We start from the raw sequence: 13,781 nt of genomic DNA, 5'->3' as shown, positions 1-13,781 counted from the left end.
AAGCTCTGCATGTTGAACATACTGTTGTCAGGCCAACTTAGGGCCTATTTGTTAACGTTCTCATTCCTTATTTCCTGTTTCTGTTTTCATTTTTTAAGAAACATAGGTGTTTGGTAACGTTCCATGTTTCTCGTTTCCAAAAAAAGTAGAAACGTTTCTCATTTTATAAGAAATTATTAGGAAAAAAAAGTAGTTTCTCATATTCCCATTTCTCAATTATTTCTATTGGTTTCCTTTTTCTTTTTCTCAAATTCTTTTTATTGATTTCATTTTCCTTTTTCTCAATTATTTTTACTGGTTTCCTTTTCCTTTTTTTCAATTCTTTTTCTATTTCATTTTGCTTTTCTATTTTTCTCTCGTGATTTTCTTTTTCTTCCTCTTATTTCCATTTTCATTCCCAAATAACCACTCTCCACGTGGTTTCCTTTTCCGTCCTCTTCCTCTTCCTTTCATCATCTTCACTGTCTTCCTCTTCGTCTCTCATCGTCTTTCTCTACACGACTCCTTCCTCTTCGCTGGATATAGGTTTTCCTCTTCCTCTTTGTGTGAATTGTGTTTTCGCCATGAATTTTTGTCTTCCTCTTTGTCGTGGGTTTCGGTCCTCCTCTTAGTCGTGAGTTTTTGTCTTCCTCTTGCCAGCTTTGTCTTTTAGATCTCATTTTTCACTCGTTCTCCATAAGATTACAAGAAACCTTCCAATCTAGGTTTGATACTTTTATTTTTTATGTTTAATGGATGACATATATTTTTGTTTGATGTTTAATTGAATTAAATGTGAATAAAATAGAAAAAAATTAAAATAAAACCAAGAAACAAAAAATAGTTATCAAACACATTTTCTGCTTTTTGATCTAAAAAAAGGAACATGAAATTACGAACATGAAATCAACAACATGAAACAAGAAACAGAGAACATGAACGTTACCAAACGAGCCCTTAGTTTTTGTTATGCAAAGACATTTTTTGAAATAATATTGTGATTGTTCAAATATTTATATCTTTATGTTTTGTTTATTTTTTATGATATGTTTTTAAAGGATTTTTTATAAGTTGCACTACGAATTTCAAAGTATAATCTAACCGTTTACTTCAATAAAAGACTTCTGCTCTATAAATGTTTTGGAAGTGTTTATGTTATGTGTCAGTTGAAGTTATTGCTGAGACGAACGATCTTAACTGGCATCACATCACGTCTAAGGGCTGAGCAAGCTGGTACAAACTTCATTTTTATCATATTCGCAATATAAAAAGAAGAGTGTTGTTTTATTAATATGAAGTCCTTAGCATTTAGTATAATTTAGTGTAACAACACAGGTTATGAGGGTAGGTTAGGAGTGGTTTTTAAATTTGCCATAACTATGGTGATTTGGGAAAAAGGAAGTTAATGGAGCTCCTTTCCGGCGTTGGGTGTTGTTAGGTTATTGTATCGGTGCCGGCAGGCTACAGGAAAAGTATTCGGACGGAGGTGAAGATGTTGGTGGAGCAGAGATACTTGGACCGCAGAAGGTACTTCCGCCCTTTTTGCTACCTCTTCCTCTGTTTTACCACCAACCTCTTCAAATTCCGAAGGTTCACTTCTTCACTCCTACTATACTATACTTCTTGTTCTTGCAGTTCCTTGATCTCAATACATTATTCCATTTGTATTTACCTAATCCTCAATCACGAGTTCATTGCTTTTCTTTTCTCTCTTCATTTCACCCCCTACCATACTCTGGAATTATAAGGAAATTAGTGACTCAATTTCTACTTTAGAACCATGTTACGGTAACTTAATTCAGTATCCTCTTTGCCCATTGTCTCATCTTGGTCTATTACCTTATTTCCTCATAAACTCTATTTCTGATTATCAAACCCTTTTTCGTGTTCTTGAAGCTTTTGGACTCTTCCCCTTGAATTCCAAAACTATTATTGAAACGCATGCACCTATTATTCCAAAACTAAGTATTGTCACGCAACTCTTTGTTAATCACATTAAGCCCTTGGATTGATTAGAACATTAATTAAATTGACTAATTCGAACACTTTGACATCTTTTTTATTGTTTAGGCGTTCTAAGAGTTGATGTTTGTCCAAGAAAGTGGATTTGCGGGTTGAGAGTTATTGGATTGACGATTGAGGTTGGTAGTTTCTACATCTTATCAACAATGTAAATTTTGATAAAGATTGTTTTGACTTTTACTGTTTGATAAATGAACGAACGTGTGTTTTGGATGTTTGAAGTATGTTTTCCACTATTTGAAACTGACTAAACTTGTTTGAATGTTTTAAATGGTTTCTTATGATTTGAGAATCGACAGAAATTATTTTGTACATTTTAGTTGATTCTTTTAAATAAAATTATTTTATTGTTTTGAATTATAGTTGGAAGTATTTTTTGACAGGTTTTGAATTGAAGCTGTTTCTGTGTTCGGTTTTAGTTACTTTCGAAAAGTTCTGAAAGAGTTGAATGGTTTGAAGTGTTTTGAAAGATTTGAATGGTTTGCTCTGATGAGTTATGTTGTTGAAATTTCTATTTGACAAATATGTCTAACTGATTTGCTGGAGCTACCCGAATATGCCAGTTTTGTAGTCTGTTTTGACTAAAGCTTATTTGTGAGAAGGCACATTTTTTCTGTGGTTTGACATTTTTGTTTTGGTCGGCTGTAATCAGCATTTTTGTTCTGGTCAGTTGTAATCGACATTTTTGTTGTTTCTGGTTAGTTGTTAAATATTTTTATTGTTTATGGTTGGTTGTTAATAGAAGTTTCTGCTATTCTGTTCAATTGTTAACTGACATTTCTGCTAGTGTTACCGACAGGTAACCATTTCTGATGGTGTTATTGATGAGTAACCATTTCTACTAGGCTATTTCAGGTTTACGTCTTCCCTAGGCTATTTCAAGCACACATCTTTCCTATTCTGTGTTTGAAAGTTTTGAATGATTGAAAGTTGCAGCCAGTTCGGAAGTTTTATTTGATTTAAAGTGTTGACAGATATGATCAAATGAAAGATTGAAAGCTTTGTTTTTGAAGGTGCTAAAAGTTTGTTTGAACGTTTTGGTTTCGTTGAAAGACTATTTGAAAGTTGTTCCAGCCAGAGCACCCTTTTGGTCAGCTGCACATCCACGTGTTGCTGCTGCCCTCGTTTCAGTACTGCCTCTTTTCACATGCCGCTGCATTCTGATCCTATAAAGCAGCCGCACATCCATGGTACCAGGCTTGATCAACTCTACGATAAATCAAGGTTTGAAGTTGGTGAATCTTCGTCACAATCCAAACCAACCGACTGGATGATGTATTTCAAGAACTCGGTTACTTTGTGATAGACCACCGATATTATATCAATATAGTAGGAGAGAAAAAAAGAAATAACACGTGAGGGAAAGGCACGGTGAGTGAAGGGAAGGGTAGCAATATAAATAAACCTTGTTGTGGGCGGGAAAGTTAGTTAGGATTTGAGTTTTAGAATCTTTTATGTTCTTCCTTGAAAGATAGGGAAACAGAGGATTTGTATTTCTTCTATTTCTACTGCTATCAATAATATTGAATACATTTCCTACCTATGGGTTCCATCAAATTGGTATCAGAGGCGTGATTCTGGGCGAGCAAATCGAAAATGGTGCAAACAAGAATTGAAGAAAAGATAGAGACGTTTGGTCAAGAAATTCAAGGAATCAAAAAAAAAATAGGAAAATTAACGGCAATAGAAAAAACGTTGAACGATCTGGCGAAGGGCATGGAAAGACAGAATCAAATGATGATACGATTTATGGAATCGGCGGCACAAGAGAGATCGACGATGAACGAGAAGATTATCGAATTGTCGATGCGGAGTACTTTGATGAAGAGTAATAGCGAAGGCGAAGGATCATCAAGTCGCGAAAGTATACCGAAGAACGAAGAGAAGAAAACGAATAAGGATAATAATGACGATCGAAATAAGTTCAAGAAAGTGGAGATGCCAATCTTCAATGGGGACGATCCCGATTTGTGGCTATTTCGTGTCGAAAGGTACTTTCAAATCCATAAACTTACTGATTTCGAAAAAATGACTGTGGCGACTATTAGTTTCGAAGGCCCGACTTTAAATTGGTATCGGTCTCAAGAAGAGCGGGAGAAATTTACCGATTGGGCGAATTTAAAAGAGAGTATTAGTTTGATTCCGATCGACGAGGGAGGGCTCATTGTATGGTCGATCCTTGCGTATACAACAGACGACGACCGTGGAGGAGTATCGAAATCTGTTTGATAAATTGGTAGCACCTTTATCCGACTTACCTGAGAAGGTGGTAGAAGAAACCTTTATGTCGGGATTAAAACCATGGATTCAAGCTGAAATGGATTTCTATGAACCTAAGGGATTATCACAGATGATGAGGATTGCTCAGAAGGTAGAAAACAAAGAGGATATTAGAAGAGAAGCAAACCTTCCTGGATATTCAGGAGGAAAATTGAGCAGTTCTGGAAGCAATACCAAAGTAAATATGACTGAATTCTGGAGATAATAAGGGGAGTATGAATTGGCCGATGAGGACAATTACATTGAGAGGGACTTCAAATGAAGAAGTACGAAAAGAAGGTCCCACAAAACAACTTTCTGATGCCGAGTTTCAATCACGAAGAGAGAAGGGTCTATGTTTCCGATGCAATGAGAAATATTCTCATGACCATAAGTGTAAAACTAAGGAGCATAGGGAATTATGTATGCTGGTAGTAATGGGAGAGAATGTTGAATATGAAATCATTGAAGAAGATAGCACTGAACAGAAGGAGTTGAACACAATTGAGGTTACAGGAGAAGAACAAACAATGGTAGAATTGTCGATAAATTCAGTGGTGGGGCTATCCAATCCCGGAACGATGAAGGTTAAGGGAAAGTTACAAGGAAGAGAAGTTATTGTGTTGATAGATTGTGGAGCTACACACAATTTTATCTCAGAAGGTTTAGTTAAGGAGTTACAGATTAATACCAAGATTACCTCAAATTATGGGGTCATTTTGGGTTCGGGAACAACTATTAAAGGAAAAGAAGTTTGTGAAGCCATTGAAATAATGTTAGGAGATTGGAGGGTGGTTGATGAATTCTTACCTTTGGAGTTATGAGGGGTGGATGCACTATTGGGAATGCAATGGTTGTATTCTCTAGGTATAACCGAGGTGGATTGGAAGAATTTGATCTTGACTTTTACACATCAAGGGAAGAAGGTAACCATAAGGGGGGATCCAAGCCTAACAAAGGCAAGGGTCAGTTTAAAAAGTCTCATGAAATCCTGGGGAGAAGAGGATCAAGGATTTTTAGTAGAGTGTCGTGCATTGGAAAGGAGAGAGTCATTGGAAGAGGAAGATTCGTTTGATGAAGTGTTGACTATAGAAGAATCCGTGGAAGTTGTGTTGAAAAGACTTGAGGACGTCTTTGAATGGCCCGAGACATTATCTCCACGAAGATTGATAGAACATCCTATCGATCTTAAAAAGGGAACTGATCCAGTAAATGTTCGTCCTTATCGGTATGCATATCAACAAAAGACAGAGATGGAAAGATTAATGGAAGAGATGCTAGCATCAGGGGTAATAAAGCCGAGTACGAGCCCTTATTCCAGTCCAGTATTGGTGGTGAGAAAGAAGGATGGGAGCTGGCGCTTTTGTGTAGATTACAAGGCTCTAAATAATGTAACTGTATTAGATAAGTTTCCAATACCAGTGATTGAGGAGTTGTTTGATGAGTTACATGGAGCTACTATGTTCACTAAGATCTTAAGTCAGGATACCATCAGATTAGGATGTGTGCAGATGATATTGAAAAGACAGCATTCCGGACCCATGAGGGTCACTATGAATTTATGGTGATGCCATTTGGATTGACAAACGCACCATCCATGTTTCAGTCACTGATGAATACTATATTCAGACCATACCTTCAGAAGTTTGTCTTAGTGTTTTTTTTTATGATATTCTGATGGATAGCAAAGGATTGGAAGATCATTTGAACCATATGATATCAGTGTTAGAAGTATTGAGGAAAAATGAATTATACGCGAATAAGAAGTGTAGTTTTGCTCAGTTTCGAGTGGACTACCTGGGGCATATTATTTCGGGAGATGGAGTTGAAGTGGATCATGAGAAGATCAGGGCTATAAAGGAGTGGCCAATTCCAGTTAATGTAAGAGAGGTTCGAGGATTTCTTGGGTTGACTGGATATTATCGCAAATTTGTTCAAAATTATGGAACAATTGCAGCTCCTCTAACACAGTTGCTGAAGATAGGAGGGTTCAAATGGATAGAGGAAACACAAGGGGCTTTCAACAGGCTACAACAAGCGATGATGTCTCTTCCTGTATTGACTCTACTTGATTTCAGTGTGCCATTTGAAATCGAAACCGATGCTTCAGGGTATGGATTAGGGGCTGTATTGGTACAAAACAAGCGGCCAATTGCTTATTATAATCATACTTTGGCAATAAGAGGCCGGGTTAAACCTGTATACGAAAGGGAGCTGATGGCAGTGGTTATGACTGTACAAAGGTGGCGTCCATACTTATTGGGAAAGAAGTTCCTAGTCAAAACTGATCAACGGTCTCTAAAGTTTTTGCTGGAGCAAAGGGTGATTCAACCTTAGTATCAGAAATGGATATCCAAACTTCTTTGATACTCATTTGAAGTGATTTATAAACTGGGGTTGGAAAATAAAGCAGCAGACGCATTATCTAGAGTACCAGCAACTGTGCATTTGAATCAATTAACAGCTCCAAAGGTGATTGATATAGAGGTGATTAAAGCAGAGGTGGATCAAGATGAGAAGTTGAAGAATATTAAGTAGGGAATAAGTGAGACAGCAGAAGCAGAGGATAGTAAGTATTAAGTAAAGCAGGGGATGTTGATGTATAAAGATAGAATGGTGTTATCTAAAACATCCAAATTAATTCCAACAAACCTGCATACTTACCATGATTTAGTATTCGGTGGTCATTCGGAGTTCTTACGAACTTATAAGAGGATGGCTGGAGAGTTGTATTGGGAAGGAATGAAACAGGAAGTGAAGAAATATTATGAGGAGTGTATGATCTGCCAACGCAATAAGACCTTGGCTCTTTCACCAGCTGGTTTATTAACTCCTCTAGAAGTGCCAAATAGAGTGTGGGAGGATATATCAATGGATTTTGTGGAAGGATTACCTAAGGCAGGAGGTTATGAGGTGATATTTGTAGTGGTTGACCGATTTAGTAAATATGGGCATTTCATCCCTATGAAACATCCATATACAGCAAAAGTCGTGTCTGAAATATTTGTGAAGGAAATCGTGCGTTTACATGGATATCCCAAATCCATAGTATCAGATAGAGACAAGGTGTTATTGAGTCACTTTTGGAGACAATTGTTTTGTTTGGCAGGAACCAAATTGAACCACAGTATAGCATATCATCCACAAACCGATGGGCAGACGGAGGTTGTTAACAGAGGAGTGGAGAGTTTTTTGCGCTGTTTTTGTGGGGAAAAGCCGAGGGAGTGGATTAAATGGATTCCTTGGGCAGAATACTGGTATAATACAACATATAAGTGTTCTTTGGGAGTCACACCATTTCAAGCGGTGTATGGGAGATTGCCACCTCCTTTGATATATTATAGAGTGATAGCTAAGATTGGACTGGTAGCTTATAAATTGGAATTGCCAGAGAATGCTACTATACATCCGGTATTCCATGTCTCTCAGTCAAAGAACGTATTTGGAAAGTAGGATGAGAATAGAAATGGCGTGCCCTGTTTAACTGAAAATCATGAATGGAAAGTTGTTTCGGAGGAGGTTTATGGATATTCGAAAAACAAAGCGGAAAGTTGGGATGTATTGGTGCAGTGGAAAGGTCTACCGCAACATGAGGCTACCTGGGAGTTATATAAAGATTTGAAGCAGCGATTTCTAGATTTTCACCTTGAGGACAAGGTGAATTTGGAGAAGGAGAGTAATGATAGACCACCAATATTATATCAATACAGTAGGAGAGAAAAAAAGAAACAACACATGAGGGAAAGGCACGTGTGAGTGAAGGGAAGGGTAGCAATATAAATAAACCTTGTTGTGGGCGGGAAAGTTAGTTAGGATTTGAGTTTAGAATCTTTTATGTTCTTCCTTAAAAGATAAGGAAATAGGGGATTTGTATTTCTTCTATTTCTACTACTATCAATAATATCGAATACATTTCCTACCTACGGGTTCCATCACTTTGTTCCCTACTTTGTCTTCAAATTATATAACTAGTTCTATGACACCATCTATAGGTGTCTTTTCAGGAGAGAAGCTGAATGCTCAGACCTATTTTTCCTGGTCACAATTGGTCAAAATGTTTCTTGAGGGTTGCCACCAATTTAGTTTTTTGACAAGAGAGACTCTTCGTCCCCCACTCGAGATTCTCAGGAATGATTTTGGAGAGGAGGGGATTCTCTTATTCCATCCATGTTGACCATGATTGCAAGTATAGAGTTTATGAGATAGTACTCAAAAACTCTATTTGAAGCATCATAATGCTTTTTACCTGTATATACTAAGGAAACAAGCCCATGATTGCAAGCAAGGAACTCCGGATGTAACCTCTTACTTCAATAAGCTTTCCCTACTCTGGCAAGAGATGGACTTGTGTAGAGAGACAGTCTAGTACTGAATGATGACATACAATATGCTAAACTTGAAGAAGCTGATCGGATTTATGACTTTCGTGCAAGTCTCAACCTCAAGTTTCACATTGTTTGTGGTCTATACTTGGCCAGAGACCCATTTCCTCCTTAATGCAAGTGTGTTCTGAAGTTCGTCTTGTAGAAGATCATACAAGTGCCATGAGTGTTCTGACTATCCCGCTATTGATTCTGCTACCTTCAGCGCTAGATCCTTTACCCATCCTAGTGACAAGAACAACGGAAAACCCATTCCTATTTGTGAGCATTGCAAGAAATAGTGGCACTCTACAAATTAGTGTTTGTAACTTTATGGTCGTCCTCCAGGATGTAAGAAACGTTCCTAAAATGATAAAAAAAATTCAAGGCATGCTTATATGAATGGGTTTGTTGTAACCTTTCAACCACGGGGCCTTACTGTAAACCAAAATTGTCCCAGTCCACCCTTCACTCTAGCCTCTAGGAGCCTTTGCTTAGTCAAGTATGCCTTAGTCCCTTAGTCTTATCAATGTCGATGGGAAGAATCCCTGGATTCTAGACTCAGGTGCTACAGATCACTTGATAGGTTCCTCTGAAAATTTTGTTTCTTATATTTTGTGCACTGGTATTGAAAGGACAAAGATAGCTAATGGTTATTTGGTTCCAATTGCTGGGAAGGGGCAAATATTTCCCTTATAGGGGCTATCCCTCTAGAATGTATTGCATGTGCTTAAGATTTTCTATAATTTGCTATTTATCAGTAAGATCACCTTTGAGTTGAACTACAAAGCTACTTTCTTTCTTGATTCTATTTCTTTTCGGGACTTGCTCAAGGAGAATGGTTGGCACTGCCCAACATAGCAAGGGACTCTATCTTCTTGACGATGATACCTCCACTAGTAGTAACTCTAGGACTAGTTTATTATCTTTTGTTGGATGTCGTCCCTAGGGTAGCCTCAATTACTGCAATTTGTTTTTGAAGCCCTTTCAGTTGTTGTTGAGTTATTCCCGATGAAGAAGCTTGCACGATAGGGTTGGAATGTGCCGAAAATCCACTAACCTCAAATGTTGAGTGTATTTAAGGATTCTTATCATCAAGATAATAACTAAGGTCATTGGGTGGCAAGGCATACAGATTTGACTGCAAAAGCAGTGATTGTCGGTCAGAATTAGGTGGCAGAACACGAATCGGCACGTGGAGAACACTACAGACAACAGATGAAGACGAGGGTGGCACAGTTAGGTTGGTCGGTGGCGTTTGAATAGGATGGACCAGTGTGTGAACTTCCTGGCTCGTGGGTGGTTTTTGGCAGCGCGAACGACGATAAGATTTGTCGAATTATGTTTTTAGGCATTTTTTAAAGGCAGCGAAGCCATTCGTCCATGGCAACATTGATCCGAGCATCAACGGTGGCACTAAAACTGGCAGCTGCCTCCTCTGTGTGATTTCCATCACTGGTTATGTTGTTTAGGGTTTGATCAATGTCGTGCTCTGATACCATATTGAAAGGGAGACAAACACACAACTTTACGTGGAAACTCGAGTACCGGGAGAAAACCACGCTATTTTTCTTCTTATTATTTTATGATGATTAATACAATAGGTACAAGGGAGAATAAATAGAATATACAAGGGAATAAAAGAGGAAAGGAATTAGGAATTAAGGAAAATATTCCTATAATCTTTTCGAAAATATTCTCATATATGAAGCAATTTTACTATTTCTTAACAAGATTGTATGTTGTGGCATTTTTTGTTGGGCCAGCCAAACTTTCAATATATGAAGTACTTATTTACTCCTCTCTTCTCTAGAATTGATGTCTCCTCTTTATCTTGTGATGTGTGTATTTAGGCCAAATAGCATCGTGTTTCCTTTTCCTAGAGATTGGTCGACATTTTATTAAAGAAAGACTGGACAATGGTATATGCATTTCTTACATCCTTTTCAGTCAACATGTTACAGATATTTTGATCAAGGGGCTTCTCAGATAGAGCTTTGATTCATGTGTTAGCAAGTTGGGCCTCTTTGATATTTACGTCTCAACTTGAGGGGGAGTGTTAAAATTATTGGGCTTTGGCCCAAGGAAAGATTTACCCTATTTTTTTTTTCCTTTTTTATCATAAGTTTGTTGTCTATTTATTTTCCCCTTGCATCTTTTGTTAATATGAGATAATAATAAGAAAGTCAGATTGTGGTTTTTCTCTCGATATTCGGGTTTCCACGTAACTCGGTATCTATTTTCTTTTACCTCTTTTCAATAAAATATATTTTTGACATAATGTATATTTTAGCCTAACAATTATAACTTTGGTGACTTGGGGGAAAAAGGGAAGGCAATGAAGCTCCTTTTTGGCGTTGGGTCGTGTTAGGTTACTGTATTGTTGCCGGAAGGCTATAGTTTCATACACAGACAGAGCTGAAGTAATGCTGAAGCAGAGATACTTGGACTGCAGAAGGATTACTTTTGCTCTTCTTGCTACCTCTGCCTCTGGTTTACCAGCGGCCCCTTCGAATTCCAAAGGTTCACTTTCTTCGCTCGTACCTCTTTTCACCTCTTTTTCTATATATATATATAGATAGTATACTTCTTGCACTTCTCTGATCTCAATACACAATTCCATTTGCGATTATCTTCCTAATCATCAATCACTTCTCAATTTCATGTGAGTTCGTTGCATTTCATTTCTGCCTTCTTCTCCGCCCCCTACCATGTTCTGGAATTATAAGGAAATTAGTGACTCGAATTCTACTTTAGAAGCAAGTTACGTTAAGTTAATTCAGTATCCTTTTTTAGCTTATTTACATTTGTCGTTTATACGATCTGAATATGATTTTACCTCTTCTATCTCCATAAGTAGTGACGTAGCTGCTACTCTTGCTACTTTGCCATATTAACTTATTTTCTCACAAATTCTATTTTCAGATTATCAAAGTCTTTACCGTGTTCTTGAAGCCTGCAGACTCTTCCACATGAATTCCAAAACTGTTATCGAAACGCATGCACGAATTATTAAATTTGGATATGGAAACTACCCTACTCTCATCGCCTCTCTAGTATCTACTTATCAACGTGTTGGTTGCCTTAATCGGGTTCATCAACTTCTTGATATACTCTGCTCTAAGCAGCTTGATTTAGTTGCAATGAACTTACTCATTGGAAACTTTATGAAAATCGGGGAGTGCAAATTTGCTAAAAAGGTATTTTATAAAATGCCTTTCCGTGATGTGGTAACATGGAACTCAATCATTGGAGGTTGTGTGAAGAATGCTCGGTATGATGAGGCATTTAGATTCTTTAGACAGATGCTGACGTCAAATATTCAGCCGGATGGATTTACATTTGCTTCCATATTGAATGCATGTGCTCAACTCGGAGCTCCTAGTAACACTCATTGGGTTCATGCTCAGATGACTCAGAAAAAAATTGAGCTTAATTCTTTATTAACTTGTGCACTCATAGACGCATACTCAAAATGTGGTAGCATCCAAATTGCAAAGGAAATATTTAGTAATATTCCTCACAGTGATACTTCCGTTTGGAATGTGATGATCAAAGGGCTTGCGATTCATGGGCTTGCAATGGATGCATTATCGTTATTTTTGAGGATGGAGCATGAGAGTGTTCTGCCTGATGCCATCACCTTTTTGGGTGTTTTAACAGCTTGCAACCATGGTTGTTTAATTGACCATGGTCGTAGATATTTTGAGCTGATGAAAAGTCATTATTCAATTCAGCCGCAGCTTGAGCATTATGGTGTCATGGTTGACCTTTATAGTCGAGCTGGGTTTCTGGAAGAGGCCTATTCTCTAATCGTGACAATGCCGATAGAGCCTGATGTTGTCACGTGGCGGACACTTTTAAGTGGTTGTAGAATTTACAAAAATCATAAACTTGCAGAAGTTGCTATTGCAAATATGTCTCAACGTAAGAGTGGGGATTACGTATTATTATCAAATATATATTGTTCTCTCAACAGATGGAAGGAAGCAGAAACAGTTAGAAAGATGATGAAAATCAATAGAGTTCGTAAGAAACGTGGAAAAAGCTGGATTGAGTTGGGAGGTACCATTCAACACTTCAAGTCAGGTGATCGATTGCATCCAGAAAGCGATGCAATAGAAAAAGTGCTATGCAGTTTGATGAAGAGAACTCGGACGGAGGGATATATGCCTGTGACGGAGTTGGTTTTCATGGATATCTCTGAGGAGGAGAAGGAAGAGAACTTATCATTTCATAGTGAAAAGATGGCATTGGCTTATGCGATCTTGAAAACTAGTCCTGGGGCAAAGATCAGTATTTCAAAGAACCTGCGGATCTGTGATGATTGCCATACATGGATTAAATTAGTTTCAAGAGTGCTGTGTAGAGTTATAGTAGTGAGGGATCGGATCCGGTTTCATCAATTTGAAGGTGGCATGTGTTCTTGTGGTGATCGTTGGTAGAGGATGCATCTCAATAAAATAACAAGGTGATACTTTTTCGTTTTAAAAATTATACTAAGTAATAAGGTCTAGTTACGCAATCATTTTGTTTTTATTCTTTCATAAATTAAGCTTGTAAATCTCCATTCCACCTTTCAATGTCATATTTTGTTAACAACGTTTTTTCCAAAACTTACCTCAAATTTAAAATCTAAAACAAGTAGCTTTTAAATATTTGTTTTTATAATTTGGCTAATTTAGTTATTGCAAATTATTGTAAGAATTTGAGAGGAAATAGACTTGATATTCAAAACCAAAAAAGCAAAATAGTTACCCAATGATAGCTTAATTTGTGAACATGACAAATTTTTTCCCGGGTTGAGTATTGACAAAATACTAAAAGTGGAATTGTCTCGTGTTCAAAAAAGTTTGATTGTGCTAACTCTAGTTAAATTTTATTTACATATTTTCTAGTTTGAGGGGGAGAATGGTGTACAAAAGTTTTTTGAGCACGAGAGAGTCCTCTATAATTGGTGGGGATAAGAATTCTTTTGTTTTGTGTGATTGTAATAAATCTTCGCATGGTGAAAATTTTTCTAGCCTAATAAGAATTATGTTAGCTTAAAATTAAACCCGAACCATTTTGAGAAATTGAACAAATTTGAGGGATTAAAATTTTTGTTTTAAAATTTTATGGACAAAATAGACATGAATCTCAAACTTATATTTAAGTTTA

The 13,781-nt window shown here is 37.2% G+C and overlaps 1 protein-coding gene across 5 annotated transcripts; it reads left to right on the top strand.

The window, feature by feature from the left end:
- Positions 1-1,303: 1,303 nt before the first annotated feature.
- Positions 1,304-13,277, top strand: LOC101207664 (pentatricopeptide repeat-containing protein At5g50990). Of its 5 annotated transcripts, none has more exons than XM_011661957.2 (4): positions 1,306-1,506; positions 2,050-2,120; positions 10,952-11,144; positions 11,547-13,277. In XM_011661957.2, exons 3-4 carry the CDS (start codon positions 11,048-11,050, stop codon positions 13,064-13,066), a joined length of 1,617 nt encoding a protein of 538 aa, XP_011660259.1. In that variant the 5' UTR covers positions 1,306-1,506; positions 2,050-2,120; positions 10,952-11,047; the 3' UTR covers positions 13,067-13,277. The 5 variants fall into 5 exon arrangements, with proteins under 5 accessions (XP_031736191.1, XP_031736190.1, XP_011660259.1 ...); XM_011661956.2 differs by having other exon boundaries at positions 1,306-1,569; XM_031880331.1 differs by lacking the exon at positions 10,952-11,144 and having other exon boundaries at positions 1,304-1,506.
- Positions 13,278-13,781: the final 504 nt, after the last annotated feature.

This window comes from Cucumis sativus, chromosome 1 (assembly GCF_000004075.3).
Source record: "Cucumis sativus cultivar 9930 chromosome 1, Cucumber_9930_V3, whole genome shotgun sequence".
NCBI classification, from domain to species: Eukaryota; Viridiplantae; Streptophyta; class Magnoliopsida; order Cucurbitales; family Cucurbitaceae; genus Cucumis; species Cucumis sativus.
This window is presented reverse-complemented; position numbering and strand designations above follow the sequence as displayed.